The sequence below is a fragment of the Thamnophis elegans genome, chromosome 1 (genome assembly GCF_009769535.1).
Source record: "Thamnophis elegans isolate rThaEle1 chromosome 1, rThaEle1.pri, whole genome shotgun sequence".
Taxonomy (NCBI): Eukaryota; Metazoa; Chordata; class Lepidosauria; order Squamata; family Colubridae; genus Thamnophis; species Thamnophis elegans.
In genome coordinates, this window is record NC_045541.1 from 68,695,755 (window position 1) to 68,717,017 (window position 21,263).

Sequence of the window (21,263 nt, forward strand, 5' to 3'; positions counted from 1 at the left end):
CTCTGCTGCTGATCCTGCCCTTCAGAACAGCTTGGCCTGCCAATGTCAGGTTGCCCCAACTTTCCTATCCTTTTGTAAGGGGCTAAAGACCTGGCTCTGCCAGTTGGCTTGGGGCCCCAGTGGTGGAACAGCACAGTGACGGTGGTTGATCAAGTAACAACAGATCCCACCTCTTCCCACACTGCCCCCACCCTCCCCACATTTCCTTTGGTATTAATGTTTGATTTTAATTTATTTATGCTTTAATTGTAGATGTATAAATATATTTTATGACTGTAAGCCATTGAAAGTTACCTTATACTGAGATGAGTGGCCAGTACATTTTAAAAATAAATAAATATGACAAGGCTGTCATCAGTTCATGGCCAGCCCAGAAGTTCAACCCTCCTTGAATTCTTTTGATTCTTATCTACTGCCAAGTTGTCTCGATCCTCATAGTGATCTAGCATGGATTTAACTTGTACTCATTTGAACAACCTTGGTTCCTGATTTCTTGCATCTCATATGGCAATGTGGAAAGAGGTGGCACAACTTTGCAATTCATGTCCTTAAGAGACTTAAATTTTATTTTTAAAGTTTTGAATAAAAATCAATATACTGTCAATTAAATGAAGAAATTTATCAAGTATTTTTCTTTTGGGTAAAGCAGGAATTGAAATTAGTCTCACTACAATCAGGAAGTGAATGTAAGAGAGTCAGAAGAACAAACTGCTTCAATTCAAATTCCAGTAAAATTCTTCTGCAAGAAATCCAATATACTTTTATAAAGACACATGAAATTCCAAATTAACTTATAACCTCTCAGCTTGTAATGCTTCCATTTTTAATTAGACATTATAGTAAAAAGAATGGAAGAGAAAATTAGTGCAGTTTGAACCATATATGTCTTATACTGTAGTCTTCAACCAAACTGAATGAGACAGAGTATTTGCCAGCATTTGGTGCCATAGGCAAAACCTATGCCATGGGCAAAATCAATTCCCCATACCAAATCCTAAAGTAAATATACTTTACATTTTAAAGTTGTAGATTACTTTTTGTGGAGTTCTTGATGCTCTCTGAACTTAATAGTTTGCTGTATCTATTATCTTACCCAGATAGGTAATATGATCAGTGCAAGTGAGTGTGTGATATTGGTTTCATCCAGTGGCGGGATCCTGCCGGTTTAACAACTGGTTCAGAAATTGTATGCATGCGCAGTTTTAGGAAAACTTTCCTTGCACGTTACTGCTGGGGAGTAACACAGCTGGAGTGCATCAATCCTCTGTGCTGCGCGAATCAGCCGAGAAGATATAGGTCAGTAAAGTGCAGGGGCAGGCAGGCAGGCCCACCTGATCATCAGAGCGAACTGGTTTGTTCCCAGCTGATCGTCGGAGCTACCAGTTTGCCCAAACTGGTCCAAACCAGTAGAATCCCACCCCTGGCTTCATCTTTATATGCAGTAACCTGCTCTGCCAGATTTGGTGGAGTGTAGTTTCCTCCTTGTTGTTCTATAATTAGAGTATTGTTTTTAGCCTGATTGTTTGCAATGGATGGAATTAATCAAGGAGAGAAACAATCTAGAACTAAAGAGAAATTTCCTGACAGAACAATTAATCAGTGGAACAACTTGTCTCTGAAAGTTGTGGGTGCTCTGCTCCAACACCATAGGTTTTAAAGAAGAGATTGGACAACCATTTGTCTGAACTATTATAGGTTTTGTACTTGAGCAGGGGGTTGGACTAGAAGACCTCCAAGGTCCCTTCCAACTCTGTTATTATCTTTGGTGCTGATCCTTGCTTATCTGAATGTGGATTGTTGTAGTTTTTTTTTATTGCCTCTTTTGAATGGTATGAAATCTAATCAGGGATCCACCAAAGAGAAACATACATTCCCACCAAAACTGGTGGGAGAAAGTAGTACATAGAAACAATGAGTAAACTTCACATTTGTTCATAATGATGATGTTACCTTCTTGAGTAAGGAAATGCCTGCAAGCAAACAATCAAGCTCACAGAGTACCAGAACTACACAGATCAACCACAAGATATGGATATTGTCTTCTATTGGAGATTTTATTTTTCTTGAAATTTGATAGCTCACTTAACTAGGCACCAAAGGTGATTGCCTGATTTGCCTATATAAACATACCACTGTATGATACGGATATGGACATTCATTTCTTCCAGGTACCAAATTAAATTATGAGGTGTTCTAAAGAATGCTGCAATAAGGCTTTTGTTTTGGTCTTCTCTGAAAGTTCATCCCACAATGTGAAGTGCGTTATTAAAAGATCTCAGGTTGACTGAGGTCAGTTATAGAATCCCACCACACTTTGTTAAGCAAATAAGGAGTTGATAACCTGTGACAAAATGCAACTCAGAACCCCAGGTAACATGGGCAACATTAAGAGATGCTGGGAGTTGTTCAGCAATTACCTGAAGGATTCAAAATTACTTCCTTCTGTGATAATGCTAATCCAAAAGTGGTTTTGAGTGTATAATAACGTTATAGATAAATTAAGATTCAAGTCCGAGATGAAACCATTTTTTTATGACCTTCCTTAAAGCCTGCTTGATATCCTTGTTCCTCAGGGTGTAGATCAAGGGGTTCAGGAAGGGAGTGACAAAGGTATATATAAGAGCAAGTTTCTTATCCTCATCCTCCAAAGTGCTGGACTTGGGACGTAGATACACAAGGCTGCAGACACCATACTGTAGGAATACAACTGTCAGGTGGGAGGAACAGGTGGAGAAGGCTTTGTGCCTCCCAGATGAGGACTTAATTCGAAGAATGGCAGCCACAATGTAGACATAGGAGATGCATATTAGAACAAATGGAATTGTTAAAACAATGAAGACAACACCATACAGTGCAGTTTGGTGGAGATGGGTGTCAGCACATGCCACCTGTAGAACAGGTGGTACATCACAAAAGAAATGATTGATCTTGGGTTTGTTACCACAGAAAGGCAAGGTGAAAACCAAGGCAGTTAGCTGCAGACACAGCACTATGGCAAGGATCAGGGAGCCAATCACTAGCCACATGCAAACCCGCCAGGTCATGAGGAGGGTGTAGTGAAGTGGGTGGCAGATGGCTACGTAGCGATCATACGCCATGACAGCCAACATAAAAGAGTCAGTGCTCCCTAGGGTTGTAAAAAAGAACATCTGGATGGCACAGTTCGCCAGTGGGATTGTTCTGTGGAAATCAGAAATGCTAGCAAGCATTTGAGGCACTATTACAGTGATATAACAGATCTCCAAAAGAGAGAGGCTAGCCAGGAAGAAATACATGGGGGTATGCAAGGAATTGACCATGCAGACAATTGAAAGGATGGAGATATTACCAGAAAGAATTATGAGGTAGAGCAAAAGAAAGAAAGTGAAAATAAGATGTTGTATCTCAGGAACAGTGGAGAATGCCTGGAAGATGAACTCATGGGCCATGGACTGATTATCCCAGATTGATCCTGCCAGATACATCTCATCTATAAACTGTAGAAAAAAGGCAAGAAGAAAAGCCAATTAAACAGTAATGTGTATTTCTATACATTTCAAAGTAAAATCCTGTGGACTGTATGATACTGAGGTCAGTCATTCGTGAAATCTCAGTGTTTAATCCTAAACTCTTCATTCCTCTTCATCTCCTAAATTAAACTGTACCCTAGCAAATCCCAACACTTCCAGCATCTTTAGATGCATTACAATATCAATTATCCAAAACTGTCCAAATAGATATGAAAGCTGGTATTTACAGAACTTGTATTATCAATAGGATACAAGCATCTCACCTGTGTTTTTCCTCCTGAAAAGAAGTTCCTACTACTATCAGGAAGGTGAAATCTTTGAATGTAAAAGAATCACTTAAAAGGCAGAAATGAGTTCTGGTCCTACAGATGAATGAGACCAGATATTCATTTAAGTTCAGTTGTGTGAGTTCCCAGGAGAGCATAGACATGGGTATATTTTCAGCTGCTTTGGTGTAAGAAGGTTTAAGACCCAAGAAAACAAAGAGTCGCTGAGTTGAAGGGAAGGCTGAAAATACCTGAACTTTGTCTGAGATGAGTGAAACAGCTGGCATTTCTGTGCTGAATAACATTACATTTCACAGCACTTGATAGTTCCAATGATGAGCCGTAGTGGTGCAGGGGTTTGAGTGCAGTACTGCAGGCTACTTCTGCTGAGGACCAGCTGCCTGCAACTTGGAAGTTTGAATCTCACCAGGCTCAAGGATGACTCAGCCTTCCATCCTTCCAAGATGGGTAGAAAGAGGACCCAGATTGTTGGAGGCAATATGCTGACCCTGTAAACTGCTTAGAGAGAGCTGTAAAGCCCTCTAAAATGGTATATAAGTCTAAGTGTTATTGCTATTGCTATTCAGGTCTGGTCAAACCTCTTAGTTCTACTGATAGTTTTAATATAATATTGCTTGTCTTGCCAAGGAAGCTCCTTTCTCACTTCCTGCTTTGGCCCCTTGTAGTGTTGCCCAATTTGAGTCTGTGACAAGGAAGCAAGTTGAGGAGCAACTACTGGCTTTCCTTCCTAGGCAATTCAGCTGTCCAGGCTGCAGTACTGATTATTGTTACTATCACTGATGCCATAGTAGAAACCTGCAAGGGATTGGCTAATGTTTTTTTTTTTTTGATAAATAGAACAGGGGTACATAAGATGGGACCAGGGAAAATGTATTTACACTTAGACAATTTTAGGGTTAAAATAAGAACGAATATGGATAAAGTGTACTATGGTTTGTCTTTGTCATTTAACAGACAAGTTGCCCTAAATCACAATATGCTTTACCTGTTATTTGTAGAATCAGCCTTAAGGGCTGCTTTCATATTTAGAAGTGCTCATATAGCACAAAAATAGTCTACTTTGAATGGAGCGGAGGTCCAGGTAATTTCATAGAAACAACCAGGTCATTTTCTCAGCAAGAGAAGAAAAGTGGTTTGCCACTGCCTTCTGGATGTTTATAACTTTTGACTCACCCTAGTTTCAGATCCTGACTTGATATATAGCATTCTATTCAGAAGTCCTTCATTGCAACCGTTCCATTCTGATTTTTGACTATGGCCAGAAAAATGAATACCATTCTGCAATTCCACTTTAAAACGCAGGTGGAATGATTCTGAATTGTTTTGATTCCTTGTGGCTTCTTGAAACTCCCCAGCCCCCAGGCGCACTAGTCTAGGCAGTGAGTGAGTCCTGAGGAGAAATTGGCAAGATTTCCATATCTTTTTTTATTCTGGGGGAGGAGTGGGGGGGGAATTCTCTGATGCAAAGGACCAAGTTGCTGCTAATTTATTTTTAAGATGCTGTCTTGTGGATGGCAGGAGGGAATGCTAACAGATTCTTGCTTGCTGAATAGGAATGCACAATTACGGTATCAGCTTTTTTCAGGACCACCTCTATTCCCTGCAACTCGAACCTACTTCCCTGACAACCTTCAAAATTCTGTTCCTGGTGATTGATTGTAGGCATTGTTTTAAATGTCTTTTCTTCCTTCCTCCACAGCAACCACACGGAGCTATGTTATGGTCTCCACTTGTATATTGTAGCATCTTGTAGAGCCATCATTGTTCCAAAATAACTGCAATATAGACAGTCTTTATATTGCCTCAGTAATGGCTGGATGGTAGTAGGCAGAAATAATTTGCCTATGTGTTCAGCTACTGAAAGAAACAATTGGTTGTAAAATTGGAGCATGATATATTTTCATCACCACAGCTAGCAATAGATCTTAAATGCAAGGAGGAATATTTAGGAACTCTAGCATTTCTTATGAAGTTGGGATGAGTTCACAGCCGAAACTATGAAGACCTGAAGTAGTGAAGACTTATTAGCACATGGAAAATGTCTTAATGTTCTTTTATTTTGCTTCCAACATTACACTGGAGCAGCTTTTCCCAATCTATTGCCCTCCAAATGTGTTAGAGGTCAAACCAGCAGGTTCAAGGGAGCTACAGAGATTAAAATCCAACAACTAGGAGTGCAACAGATACCGTATTGATAGTTATGTTTGCTTCAAAAGTACTGGATACACATGAAAATCTAGCAAAGGTGAATAGAAGGGTAACTTTCACCCTGGTTTGTATTCTCATCTCTCAGGCCATCTTACCATGCAAATGGCGATGACGTTGAATTTAAGGATGGGTGGCATAGAAATTTAATAAATAACAAATGAATAAAAATTAGAAAACAGAAGAACAGGGAATGGTGCAAAACGAGAAACTTACCAAGGATGATTAGTGGCAGCTTCACTGTTCTTGTTCTGATTTCTGTCTGTATTTGGACTGCGAAAAAGAGGAATGGAAGTTTTCCTCAAAAAAGAGCTGCATAGATAGGTTAAAACAGCCAAGGTCTTATTCCCTTGCTAAAGAAAGTGGACCTGCTTGAGAATAGGTGTGTTCCCTGCCTGTGAAGTGCTATCAATCTCTGGACACATTAGCCAGACTTTTCTGTCTTGTTCTTTGTGGAATCCCTAGAGTGCAGTTTCTTAATCCAGATGATTTATGATATGTGGCCCAGCTCATACACCTCCATGGAATATTTACAGATACTTCTCAGGGTGGTTGTATACTAGTTTGATTACTAGTACCAGGTAATATCTGCACCTGATGCAATTTTGCTAATTATGTTCTTCACATGTAACTGGGTGTTAAATTCAATGTAGAGTCTATTCTGGGAGGAATTTATACATCTTTTACAGCTATAATTAAGTACAGCTATAATTGGGTAATTGTGGGTCTTAAACATTATTCTTTATTTGCAAGACAAGAAAAAATGACAAATTGGACTCTGAAGAGCATGCCTGATCAAGGAAACCTTTCTTTTAATAAAATTAGTATTCATTTCTGAAAGTATGTAATGCATGGCCCTCATTCTGAGAAGGCCTATCAACAAATATGTCTTTGTTCTTTTCTCTTTATAAATATGGGTGGTCTGTGTGGTTTTTACATTTTATATGTTTTTATGGAGTTTTCAATTTGGTACACTGCCAAGAATCAATTATAAATTTGAATAAAAAATATGGGTGATGGGACATTTCCCCCCAATGTTTTTCATTTTCCTTGATTTGATTATTGTTTTCGCCTGATTGTTTATCTGGTGCTGATCATTTCCTATCTAAAGGTGGGCTGTTGTAGTCTTTTCATTTCCTCCTAGGTTTTTTTCCCTCTCTTTTGAATGGTGTGTAATGTTCAACACTGAGCTAAATATATTTTCCTGTGTTGGAGATTTTTCTAATAATAATTTGATACCTTCTTTAACCCGGTACCCTATGTGATTGCCTAATTTGCCTATGCTTTGAGCAATAATATATTAATTATTAAATTATTAAATGTGGTTAATAATATTAACAACAATAATAAACACTGCCCTTGGCTACAGATATGGAAATTCATTTCTTCCCAGTACAGATGGGGTCAGGACTGTCTCAAAGAATGCTTTTGTTTTGGTATCTTGTGTAAGATCATTCCTCAACCTGATGTCCATTTTAAAAAGATCTCTGGCTAACACATATCTATTAGATATCTATAAGGTAAAGGTAAAGGTTCCCCTCACATATATGTGCTAGTCGTTCTGGACTCTAGGGGGTGGTGCTCATTTCTGTTTCAAAGTCGAAGAGCCAGCGCTGTCCGAAGACGTCTCTGTGGTCATGTGGCCAGCATGACTAAACACTGAAGGCGCACAAAACGCTGTTACCTTCCTACCAAAGTGGTCCCAATTTTTCTACTTGCATTTTTACATGTTTTCAAATTGCTAGGTTGGCAGAAGCTGGGACAAGCAATGGAAGCTCACTCCATTACGCGGCACTAGGGATTCAAACACCGAACTGCTGACCTTTCTGATCGACAAGCTCTGCGTCTTAGCCACTGAGCCACCATGTCCCTCTCATTAGATATCTATACCATAGTGTAATTAATTAAGCAGATAAGAAGTAGAGAACCAGTGACAACCCAGAATGCCAGATAACATGGACAACATTAAGAGATGCTGGGAGATGTTCAGCAATCACTTGAAGAGTTCAAGGTTAGTTCCTTCTGTGATAATGTTAATCCAAAACTGGCTTAGAGGGTATAATAATGTTATAGATAAATTGAGACTCAAGTCTGAGATGTAACCATTTTCTTCAAGACCTTCCTTAAAGCCTGCTTGATATCTTTGTTCCTAAGGGTGTATATCAAGGGGTTCAGGAGGGGAGTGACAAAAATATATATAAGAGCTAATTTTCTATCCTCATCTTCTGAAGCGCTGGACTTGGGACGCAGATACACAAGGCTGCAGACTCCGTACTGTAGGATCACAACTGTCAGGTGGGAGGAGCAGGTGGAGAAGGCCTGGTGTCGCCCAGATGTGGACTTAATGCGGAGAATGGCAGCCACAATATAGACATATGAGATGCATATCAGAAGAAAGGGAATTGTTAAAACCATGATGCCAACACCGTAGAGCACAGTTTGGTGAATTTGCGTATCAGCACATGCCAGCTGTAGCACAGGTGGTACGTCACATAGGAAATGATTGATCTTGGGTTGGTAACCACAAAAAGGCAAGTTGAAAACCAAGACGGTTAGCTGCAGACACAGCACTATGGCAAGGATCAGGGAGCCAATCACTAGCCACATGCATACCTTCCAGGTCATGATGAGGGCATAGCGAAGTGGGTGGCAGATGGCTACGTAGCGATCATACGCCATGGCAGCCAACATAAAACAGTCAGTGCCACCTAGGGATGTAAAGAAGAACATCTGGATGGCACAGTTCACCAATGGGATTGTTCTGTGGAAATCAGAAATGCTAGCAAGCATTTGAGGTACTACCACAGTGGTATAACAAATTTCCAGAAAAGATAGGCTGGCCAGGAAGAAATACATTGGGGTGTGCAAGGAACGGAGAGTATAGATAATCCAAAGGATAGAGATATTACCAAAAAGAATTATGAGATAGAGCAAAAGAAAGAATGTGAAGATGAGATATTGTATCTCAGGATCAGTGGAGAATGTCTGGAAGAGGAACTCATAGGCAATGGATTGATTAGCCCAGTTTGTAATTGTCAGATACATCTCCTCTATCACTGCAAAAAAGAAAAAGAAAAAAAAACTTAAATAATTATGTACAGTATATTTCTATAAGTTTCAGAGTCAAAATTGTATGATATTGAGTTCTGATACGTGAAATTTCAATGGTTAATCCTAGGTTTTTTTTATTTCCCTGCATCTCACAATTAGGCTCGGCCCAAGCAAATTCTAACACTTCCAGGGTATTATTTTAGATGTATTACAATAGTAATGGTCCAAAACTGACCAAGTAGATACGAAAGCTGATATTTACAGAACTTCTGTTATCAATGGGATATAAGCACTTCACCCTTGTCCCTACTATGTCAGGAGAGGGCAACCTTTGAAAACAAGGAACTACATTAAAAGGCAAGAGATGAGTCCAGGTCCCACAGAAGATTGAGATTAGACTTTGGTTTAAATTCAGTTGTGTGAGTTTCCCATCTCCCAATAGAAGACAGAGAGAAATATATTTTCAGTTGCTCTGATGTAAGAAGGTTAAGACCTATGAAAACAAGGGGTTGAAGAGTTGAAGTTGATTGAGATTATTTAATAAAACAGCTGGCATTCCTGTACATGTATAGTTCTCATAAGACTTACTGCCATCAAAGAATCGGATTCTACTGATGTTCTTAGTATAATACTTCCTTGTCTTCCCCCCAAAAATTGCTTTCTCACTTCCAGTTTCCAGCTTTCACCCATTGCAGTATTGCCCACTTTCAACCTGTGGGCAAGGAAACAAAGTGGGGAAAATGAGAAGGCATCCCTCTGCATAAATATTTGGAGTGTGGGAAAAGGCCCAGAATGCCAAATGCAAATAGTAGGGCAATACATTAGTAGCATTCTTCTGGAACCAGCAACATTTATGAATTAAGTCATTATATAATGACAGCTGGTTTTAGTGGGAGGGGGAAGGGAAATTGCTGGGGGATGTATACTGGAATGGATTGGCCTTAAGGCCACAGTTTTATTCACTCTTTTTGAAAGACAGTTTCACTGAATAGAGAGAGTTATTTTTCTTACACAACGTTAGAGTTAGAATATCAACAAATATAGAAGTCTACTACGGTTTGTCTATCTTTGTCATTAAATGGGTTTACTTTATCTGCTATTTATCTGCTATTCTTTGAATAAACCTTAAGGCTGCTTTCATATTTAACAGTGCTCATGAAGCACAAAAATAAAGTCTCCTTTGAATAGAGCTCAAGTCCAGGTAATTTCATGGAAGTAATTTTCTCAGCAAGGGAGTAAAAGTGGTTTGCCACTGACTTCTAGATGTTTATAGCTTTCTCTAGTTGAGCCTTGATTCTGATTAGTGGAATCCCATTATAGTACTAATCAATTTAGCCTGCTTAGCTTCCCAAACCAAATAGGTTCATACATGTCAAAAGCAAAAAGCACAATTATAGAATACAGACCTAGCTTTTGTGTAAGTTTTCAGGAGTTTATAGATATTATCGATTGAAATCTTTCAAGAGCTGCCAATATTTGTTTTTCAAATAAAATTAGTTTTAAGTGCTGTGACATCTAAAATTTTAACTATTGTTTTAAAAAAATGATACATTTATTGATTACACAACAAATAGACCTAAAACCAGAATTATTCTTATCAGGCATACTATGGGGGAAATACAATAAAAGAATTATATATTTAATGTTACACATAATAACAGTGGCTAGAATTACATATGCACAAAATTGGAAAAATGGAAGCACATCTACAGATGAAATAGTAATAAAGAAAATATTAGAATGTGCCAAAATGGACATGGTAATGATGGATCTTAAAGATAGATAAATAAAATTTTAACTATTGTTTTAAAAAATGATACCTTTATTGTTGATTTCTATTGTTCAAGTTTCAGGGAAAAATGAAAAGTCTGATAGAGGAAAAAATTGTTTGAATGAACAGAAATGCAAAGCTGAAAAATATTTATAAGGCAAAGTATAGCATTTACTGAAAAGGGAGTAATTTCTGAATTAAAACAGTCTCCACTCCATCACTCTGCAAGATTAGATGGGATGCATTGTCATATTCTCAGTTAATCTTTGCAGCATTCTCGTTTTAAAGGTAAATTATTTGATGTAAAAATAGTATTGTTTCTAGGAAAATACAGTCTGTACGTTATCCCACATGTACAGTATTCCTAGATCACTTTCTCTCATAAACAAATAGCTACAGAAACTGATATCATCCATTCCAATTATCCCTTTCTCACTGTTATAACTGATTTTAACAGTGCCCAGAATGTCTTCAATAATCCCAACTATGGTCTTGAATTGGTGCATTTTCATTTGCATTCTGCAGTCCAAGACCGTAATTGTGAAAATTGTTCTGAATGTCAGCAGAATCAATCCTGATTTGGGGAAGAAAAACATTTAATCAATTGTCATCTGTTAAAATCTTTCAATTTTTGCTCACTGCCAACTGCAAACCCAATGCAGGAGAAGGAATAAAAGGGAAATGAACATGAGGCAAAAGACCCCCCCCATCTCTAAATAAAACTTGAAAAAAATCTCTGGCTGAAATCCAGAGGAGTGCCAAACAGTCCAGTCAACACCCCCCCCCCCATCATCATCAAAAAAATCAACATCAGACAAAGGATCTAACTAAGCTCACCAATGCACTCTTACCTTGTAAAATGCCTCTGATCCAGGATTACAAAACAAAAGGGGAGCTCTCTTCTTGGTGCTGTTTTCTGTCTCAAAAGATGAAAGGGGAATGAAACATCTATGAACAGGATGGTGAGTTTTCTTGGTGGATTATCTGTGAGTCCTTTTCTGAGATGAATCCAGTTTACAGTACTTGTTAGATTGAATATAGCCATTCACTGAATCAATACAGGAATGCAAACAAAGGTAGCCACTTACTCAGCTATCTTTTCTCCAGCCAATCAGGGTAGTCTTTATCTTCTTTGCAAGGATTTATATCCAGGAGACATGTCAAGTATTTATTATTTAAAAAGAAAAGGAATCCCAGTGTCATAAAATTTTTAAAAAGTAATTAAAACTTTAAAGGCCAAAAGCTTGCAATGTGTAGAACGTTTTGGACAAACTGTGGCCAAGTCAGATGGCAGGATTCAGCTAAAACTTTCAAAAACCTTGAATGCTCTAGAAGCTAATGCATTATGTTCAAAATTAATTTTGCAAAGCATTATAAAGAAGAAGCTATCAACTTCATTGATGAGTTATATCATTTCTGAACAATCATTTGGTCCTGGGGATGCTCTTCTCTCTCCTCATCCTTATTTATGATTATATTAATAGTCAGGAACTGCTATTGCCACATTGCAGATGCATTGAAAATGCACGTGGATATTCAGTGTGTCTATAAATAGCTTCAAGTCTCTAGTCATGGAAAAAGGTCTATTCTATTCTATTCTATTCTATTCTATTCTATTCTAGGTTTAGCTACTATGTTTCAGGCAACCATGCTCTAGTTTCTATTTTTAAATAGTTTGGGGTTCAAAGAATTCGACTTAGCCCCTTTCACATTTTTTAATGTGAATAGGAAAACACATTGAACAAAGATACCATTTGTTTGATGTCAGGTGGCATTGGTTTATGGGTCCAACTATTTTAATCTATGAATTATAGTTTGTGTTCAAAGATGGTATGCAAATTAGGCAATGATAATTTATTCAAGAAACTATAGTTAAAGATCCAATTTATTGTAATGGTTAGGGCATCATGCTAAAAAACCTGGAGACTGAATTCTAGTCCTGTGTTAGACCTAAAGCCAGCTGAGCATCTCTGTGCCAGTCCATTTTTGAAAACATTACCAAAGAAACTGCAGGGACTTGTCCAGGTATTTGCCAGGAGTCAAATCAGATTTGAAGATACTAATTTCCATTAAAAAAAAGTTAAAATGCAGCATAATGTGAGAACACTGGACTCTGTATAAATAAAATGAGCTCATTCCAGGGTTGTTATGAAATATCTCTGCCAATTTTCCTATCTGTTCTGCCATGATAAGGATGCATGCATGTAGCATGTCATAAAAAGAACACAACTGCATCCCTTTGAGGATTTTATTGAACTGTTCTTACTTGGTGGCAAACTCATTTCATGAAAACTGGCAAATATAAAACCTTTGCCATTTATTTTTACAGGGCGAATTCATTTTTACAATTACCATTTTTATACATGATTTGTAAGATAGAAAGATTGTTTAATAGAGCTTCTGCTCATCCACCCAGATTGACTAATTACATTTGAATAAACTTTGAAGGAAGCTTGAAATGAATGAATCACTCCAAACCATTTATTGCATGCTTATGCCTTGTTATTTTTATTTATTTGATTTTATTCTTCCTGCTTTTTATTGTTATTTACTGCACAGAATGATATACTCTGTTTTTAATTTTTATCTTATCTCTAAAATAAAACAAAAAAAATGCCTTTACTGCACCTCAGCAAAAAGATTGCTTTGTTCTGCTGCTGGGTAACAATTGATGGTTTCCTGCTGTCTTTTCCCTTCCTTATTTGCAACGGTATGCTTCAAAACTTTCAGCAAAAAACATTGTTATGTTTTTTCAGCAAATAACATAGCAATATCAATTATCCAAAACTGTCCAAATAGATATGAAAGCTGGTAATTACAGAACTTGTATTATCAATAGGATACAAGCATCTCACCTGTGTTTTTCCTCCTGAAAAGAAGTTCCTACTATTATCAGGAAGGTGAAATCTTTGAATGTAAAGGAATCACTTAAAAGGCAGAAATGAGTCCTGGTCCTACAGATGAATGAGACCAGATATTCATTTAAGTTCAGTTGTGTGAGTTCCCAAGAGAGCATGGACATGGGTATATTTTCAGCTGCTTTGGTGTAAGAAGGTTTAAGACCCAAGAAAACAAAGAGTCGCTGAGTTGAAGGGAAGGCTGAAAATACCTGAACTTTGTCTGAGATGAGTGAAACAGCTGGCATTTCTGTGCTGAATAACATTACATTTCACAGCACTTGATAGTTCCAATGATGAGCCGTAGTGGTGCAGTGGTTAGAGTGCAGTACTGCAGGCTACTTCTGCTGAGGACCAGCTGCCTGCAACTTGGAAGTTTGAATCTCACCAGGCTCAAGGTTGACTCAGCCTTCCATCCTTCCAAGGTGGGTAGAATGAGGACCCAGATTGTTGGAGACAATATGCTGACCCTGTAAACCACTTAGAGAGGGCTGTAAAGCCCTCTAAAATGGTATATAAGTCTAATTGTTATTGCTATTGCTATTCAGGTCTGGTCAGACCTCTTAGTTCTACTGATAGTTTTAATATAATATTGCTTGTCTTGCCAAGGAAGCTCCTTTCTCACTTCCTGCTTTGGCCCCTTGTAGTGTTGCCCAATTTGAGCCTGTGACAAGGAAGCAAGTTGAGGAGCAACTACTGGCTTTCCTTCCTAGGCAATTCAGCTGTCCAGGCTGCAGTACTGATTATTTTTACTATCACTGATGCCATAGTAGAAACCTGCAAGGGATTGGCTAATGTTTTTTTTTTAGATAAATATAACAGGGGCACATAAGAGGAGACCAGGGAAAATGTATTTACACTTAGACAATTTTAGGGTTAAAATAAGAATGACTATGGATAAAGTGTACTATGGCTAGTCTTTCTCTATCATTAAACTGACAAGTTGCCCTAAATCATAATATGCTTTACCAGTTATTTGTAGAATCAGCCTTAAGGGCTGCTTTCATATTTAGAAGTGCTCATATAGCACAAAAATAGTCTACTTTGAATGGAGCGGAGGTCCAGGTAATTTCATAGAAACAACCAGGTCATTTTCTCAGCAAGAGAAGAAAAGTGGTTTGCCACTGCCTTCTGGATGTTTATAACTTCCTTGATTCTATTTAGTGAAATCCCATACAAATACTGATCATGCTTAGCCCTGCTTACCTTCCCACAGTAGATAGGCTCATACATGCCAAAAAAAAAACCCCAAAACATGATTATAGAAAAAAATCTAGCTCGTGTGTTACATATTGTTTTAGGAGATTATAAATTAAATTTCTCAACATCTGTACTGCCAATTTTTGTCCTTAGGCTCAAAATCATTTTAAGATGTGTGTGAAATCAAAAACGTTTATCTACTTCTTTAAAAGATGATAGTTTTGATCTACGATTCTACTATTTTGTTTCAGGGAAAAATAAAAAAAATCTGGTAGAAGAAAGAAGTGATTGGATGTGAAGCTTAAAAATATTTCCACCCCATAATTCTGAAAGATTAAAGAATAACCATAGTCATATTATCAGCTAAACTTTGTAGCTTTGTCTTTTTAAAGATAAATTATTTATATAAACATAATATTGCTTCCAAATAAATATAACTGCAGACTCAATGCTGGGGAAAGAACAAAAAGGAATTGAAAATGAGTTAAAAGTTATACTCTTGCATCTCTGAATGAAGCTGGAAAATCTCTGGCTGAGATCCTGGGGACTCCTAGACATTCAGAATCCACTCAACTCTCCCAGAAAGAAAGGATCTAGCAAAGCTAAATAACTTCCTCTTCTTACCTTGTAAGATGCCTTTGATCCTGGACTAGAAAACAAAGAGAAATTCTCTTCTTCTTGACAATGTTTTCTGGCTTAAAAGATGAAAGAGGAATGAAATTTCATCAAATTATATGAACAGGTGAGTGATTTCTGGCACAGCTTTCTAGGTGAGTTATCTGTGAATAACTCATCCTTTTCTAGGATGAGTCTAGCTTACTTACTAGATTGAGTATAGTTGTCAGGTTCCTCCCAATTCACTGAATCAGAAATGGAAGGCAAGCAAAGGTAGCCATCTATTCATAGCCACTATCTTTTCTCCAACCAATCAGGGTAGTCTTTGTCTTGTTGCAAGATATTATCCCCAGTAGACATACTAAGTGTTTGTTATTTAAAAAAAAAAACAGTTTTCCTGTGGAATCCCAGTGTAGCAAAATTTTAAAGAAGCAATAAAAACTTCAGAGGTCAAAAGCTTGTAAGAAATTCATTTCAATGTTCTGTGTAGAAAGTTTTCGACCATCTGTGATCCAGAGGTAGAAGAACAATAGGATGCAGTTAATGTAGCTGCTTTACATCATTTCTTTGTTGTCCATCCTGTCCCCAATATTTTAAGTGTAGTAATTTTGATAGTGAAAAGCCTATTCTGTCTTTTCTCTGTCTCAAAGAGTCAATAGCCAGGGTCCATATAACTGGTTGAGATGCCTTGAGTACTTTAAAAGTTAGTAGTGCAACATGTTCAGAATTAGCTTTGCAAAGCATTATAATGAAGAAACTATCAATGTAAACAATATTTCTGAACTATCTTTTTGTGCTGAGAACCACCACGTGATATTGCTAAAGAATGAGAAAACAAAAAAATATTTGAACCATTGAATTGCACTACCATTGACATCTAAGTAACCTTGACAGCAGTCATGTGTGAAAACACCACTGTCATGTCCAAAAGGATGCAAGGCATTGATACGTGGCCACCAAAATATTCAGAATTCGTGGAAATGCTTTTGAATGGCTTGTACCAAATTCTGATTGATATGGGCATTATCATGCTGAATATCAGTACTGAATTAATTACTCTTACATTCAGTGGCTAGGCCAGCTCAATTCTATTACAAGTAGGGACCTATGAGTAGGTTATTCTACCTGGTTTTTTTTCTTTTTACATCTTTCCCCAGTTGAGGAAGGGAGAAATGGGGAGATGTAAATAATGGGTTTTAATGAAGAAATTATTCTAGGTGAGAGGAATTATATTGATTAAACAAAATTCAGAAAAGTATATGGCCAATAGATCAGAGCAAGAGAGGAAGCAATGGTATCTAAGCAGCAGGTTCTAAAATTGGGAGAATGTATACATATCCCAACCTCATCTTGTCCAGGGGAGGTTACTCCTGGTCTATCTGACCTACATGATTTGTGGCAACACAAGCTGGGAAACATAGACCGCTCTTTGCAGTTTGGGGAATTGACTGCCTTGTGAGGCCAACCCTAGTAAGAACTTATGTAAAGGCAAGTGCAATCCATTATCTAGGAAATTCCTCATGATGATTGTAGAAAAAGATGGCGTATCTTTGCAATTCAATGCTGTTAGAAACTTAAATTTTATTGTTTAAATGTAAGTATTTGAATAACAATCAACATACTGTGAATTAATTGAAGAAATTAATCAAATACTTTTTTCTTCTGGGTAAAGCAGAAATTGAAATTAGTCTTACTACAATCAGGGTATGAATATGACAAAGTCAGAAGTACAGATTGCTTCATTTCAAACTCCAGGAAAATTCTACTGCAAGACATCCCAACATTCCTCTAAGGCGTACATTTTACGTATTATTCTTGCCAAAAGCAAAAAAGCACACTCACACAATACAGACCTAGCCTATCTGTACAAAATAGTGTTCAGACGTTTAGGTGTAGTACAGATTTCAATCACTCAGCATCTGTGGTGGCAGCTTTTGTGTTTTGGGTAGAATTCATGTCAACATGTGTGAGACCTCTAAAATGTAACCATTCTTTAAAAGACGATAGCTTTATTATAGGTTTCTAACGTTCTTGTCTCAGAAAAAAATGAAAAATCTGGTAGAAGAAATAGCAATAGCAGTAGACTTATATACTGCTTCACAGGGCTTTCAGCCCTCTCTAAGCGGTTTACAGAGAGTCAGCATATTGCCCCCAACAATCTGGGTCCTCATTTTACCCACCTCGGAAGGATGGAAGGCTGAGTCAACCCTGAGCCGGTGAGATTTGAACCGCTGAACTGCTGATCTAGCAGTAGCCTGCAGTGCTGCATTTAACCAGTGCGCCACCTCGGTTGAACAGAAATGCAATGCTGAAAATTTTTTAAAAAGAAAAGGATAGCATTCCATTTACTGAAAAGGGAATAATTCCTGAATTAAAACAGATTCCACCCTTATCACTCTGAAAGATTAGACAGCACCTACTATCATATCGTCAGTTAATCTTTGTAGCTTTCTCCTTTTAAAGGTAAATTTGTTCTCATAAATGTATAGTTACAGAAACTGGTTATATTAACCATTTCAATTCTCCCTTTCTCAGAGTCATAACTGAATTTTGCAGGACTCAGAATGTCTTCAGTAATCACAACTAATTACTTGTGACTCGCTACCCTTTCCAGCCAAAACAAAGGATGATGCATTAATCATGCAGTCTTGCACATCCCATTACAGTCTTATCTTAGCTTCTGTGGTCATTTTGTGTATTTTTGCACCTTTTTTCATCAGTACAGGTAAAGTGAAGATTTTTATTTAATTTTATTTAAGTAAGTATTAATTTTTAGATTAATTTCTAGTGTAAAGTAATCTATCTTTTTACATATTGCCTTAAAAATGTGGATTGTCTTTGGAACACATGAAATGTATTTATATTATTCCTTATGGGGAAAAATAGTTTGATACTTGTCATTTTTGGTACTCATCATGCCTCCAGGAACCAATTAATGACGAGTACTGAGGTACCACTATAATAATGTGACTGATGGATTGAGACTCAAATCTGAGATGCAACCATTTAGTTTATGACCTTCCTTAAAGCCTGCTTAATATCCTTGTTCCTCAGGGTGTAGATCAAGGGGTTCAGGAAGGGAGTGACAAAGGTATATATAAGAGCAAGTTTCTTATCCTCATCCTCCAAAGTGCTGGACTTGGGACGTAGATACACAAGGCTGCAGACACCATACTGTAGGAATACAACTGTCAGGTGGGAGGAACAGGTGGAGAAAGCTTTGTGCCTCCCAGATGAGGACTTAATTCGAAGAATGGCAGCCACAATGTAGACATAGGAGATGTATATAAGAACAAATGGAACTGTTAAAATAATAGTGACAACACTGTACAGCACAGTTTGATGGAGATGGGTTTTGGCACATGCCACCTGTAGAACAGGTGATACATCACAAAAGAAATGATTGATCTTGGGTTTGTTACCACAGAAAGGCAAGCTGAAAACCAAGGCAGTTAGCTGCAGACACAGCACTATGGCAAGGATCAGGGAGCCAATCACTAGCCACATGCAAACCCGCCAGGTCATGACGAGGGTGTAGTGAAGTGGGTGGCAGATTGCTATGTAGCGATCATATTCCATGACAGCCAACATAAAACAGTCAGTGCTCCCTAGGGTTGTAAAAAAGAACATCTGGATGGCACAGTTCACCAGTGGGATTGTTCTGTGGAAATCAGAAATGCTAGCAAGCATTTGAGGCACTATTACAGTGATATAACAGATCTCCAAAAGAGAGAGGCTAGCCAGGAATAAATACATGGGGGTGTGCAAGGAATTGACAATGCAGACAATTGAAAGGATGGAGATATTAGCAGAAAAAATTATGAGGTAGAGCAAAAGAAAGAAAGTGAAAATAAGATGTTGTATCTCAGGAACAGTGGAGAATGCCTGGAAGATGAACTCATGGCCCATGGACTGATTGTCCCAGATTGATCCTGCCAGATGCATCTCATCTATCACTGTAGAAAAAAGGCAAGAAGAAAAGCCAATTAAATAGTAATGTGTATTTCTATACATTTCAAAGTAAAATCCTGTGGACTGTATGATACTGAGGTCAGTCGTTCGTGAAATCTCAGTGTTCTCAGTGTAAACTCTTCATTCCTCTTCATCTCCTAAATTAAACTGCACCCAAGCAAATCCCAACACTTCCAGCATCTTTAGATGCATTACAATATCAATTATCCAAAATGGTCCAAATAGATATAAAAGCTGGTATTTACAGAACATGTATTATCAATAGGATACAAGCATCTCACCTGTGTTTTTCCTCCTGAAAAGAAGTTCCTACTATTATCAGGAAGGTGAAAATGAGTCCTGGCCCCACAGATGGGTAAGACCAGACTTTGGTTTAAGCTCAGTTGTGTGAGTTCCCAAGAGAGCATGGACATGGGTATATTTTCAGCTGCTTTGGTATAAGAAGGTTTAAGACCCAAGAAAACAAAGGGTCACAAAGTTTAAGGGAAGGCTGAAAATACCTCAACTTTGTTTGAGATGAGTGAAACAGCTGGCATTTCTGTGCTGAAATCACAGCACTTTACAATTCCAATGATTCAGTTCTGGCCAGACGTCTTGGTTCTACTGATAGTTTTAATATAATATTGCTTGTCTTGCCAAGTATTTGTTCTGTGGAATCCCAGTGTAGCAAAAGAAGCAATAAAAACCTCAGAAGCCAAAAGCTTGCAAGAAATTCATTTCAGTATGCTGTGTAGAAAGTTTTAGACCATCTGTGATCAAGGTACAGAAGAACAATAAGATGCAGTTAACGTAGCTCCTTCACATCATTTCTTTGTTGTCGATCCTGTCCCCAATATTTTGAGAGCAATAATTTTGGAAGTCTAAAGTATATTCTAGCTGCCCTTTCTCTGTCTCAAAAAGTCAATTGCCAGGGTCTATATAACTAATAATGGTAACTAATTCAAAAGCCTACTCTAGAAGATAATGCAACATGTTCAGAATTAGCTTTGCAACTTACAAGTAGGAATATTTAAGTGGCTTCAGCCAGACGTGGGTTCCTACCGGTTCGGACAGGTTTGGCCGAACCGGTAGTGGTTTGGCGGCCTGGGTCATTGGAACCGGCAGTGACCTAGGCCTGCCACCCACTGAACCAGTTTTCCAGGTGGCGGCATAGGTGTTGCCATCTTGTTTTTTGCTTCTGCGCACACACAGACCAATTTTTATTGCACTGCGGATGCGCATGCAGCATACATGCACATGTAGCCTGCATCATGCAGGTGCAGTGCATGTCAAGTGCGCGTAGGTGGCATGGCCTCAAGCAAACCAGCAGTATTAGCTGCCGGAACCCACCCCAAACTTCAGCCCAGGTCAAACGTGGGAGATTGAGGCTCCACTATGAGAATATGCCCATGGCAAACAGGAAATGGAACATCTTTATATCATATTAAGCAAGCTAGGTGAATTGACTTTGGTTTTATTTTATTCATAATTTATATGAAACAAATAGAAGTTGTGTGAATTTAATATTTCAACAACTTCCTGAAGAATGCCATCATGCACTTTGTGACTGCTCTGATTTTATTAGAATATCTAGTGATTTATTCTGCTTTTATATTTAATTTTTACATTTGTTCTCTTATTAATACTAAATTATTGCATTTTTCTTTATCTTTCATTCCTATGTTTATTTTTTAGATAAATTTGTCCTGTTAAAGCCAACCTTAATAGTAACATAGTAGAAATCTTAACTTATTTTTATGCTAATCAACATCAACCA

General features: G+C 37.9%; 3 protein-coding genes across 3 annotated transcripts; all 3 read right to left on the bottom strand.

Annotated features, from left to right (window-relative positions):
* Nucleotides 1-2,498: 2,498 nt before the first annotated feature.
* LOC116505105 (olfactory receptor 10Q1-like) lies at nt 2,499-4,062 on the bottom strand. Its single transcript, XM_032212427.1, has 2 exons — nt 4,027-4,062; nt 2,499-3,476 (listed from the first exon to the last, which is right to left on the bottom strand). Exons 1-2 carry the CDS (start codon nt 4,060-4,062, stop codon nt 2,499-2,501), a joined length of 1,014 nt encoding a protein of 337 aa, XP_032068318.1.
* Nucleotides 4,063-8,086: 4,024 nt separating this feature from the next.
* On the bottom strand, nt 8,087-11,329 carry LOC116505121 (olfactory receptor 10Q1-like). The gene is made up of 2 exons (XM_032212428.1): nt 11,260-11,329; nt 8,087-9,057 (listed from the first exon to the last, which is right to left on the bottom strand). Exons 1-2 carry the CDS (start codon nt 11,327-11,329, stop codon nt 8,087-8,089), a joined length of 1,041 nt encoding a protein of 346 aa, XP_032068319.1.
* A 7,212-nt stretch (nt 11,330-18,541) lies between these two features.
* LOC116505137 (olfactory receptor 10Q1-like) lies at nt 18,542-19,480 on the bottom strand. The gene has a single exon (XM_032212429.1). The coding sequence runs from the start codon at nt 19,478-19,480 to the stop codon at nt 18,542-18,544; it is 939 nt and encodes a 312-aa protein (XP_032068320.1).
* Nucleotides 19,481-21,263: the final 1,783 nt, after the last annotated feature.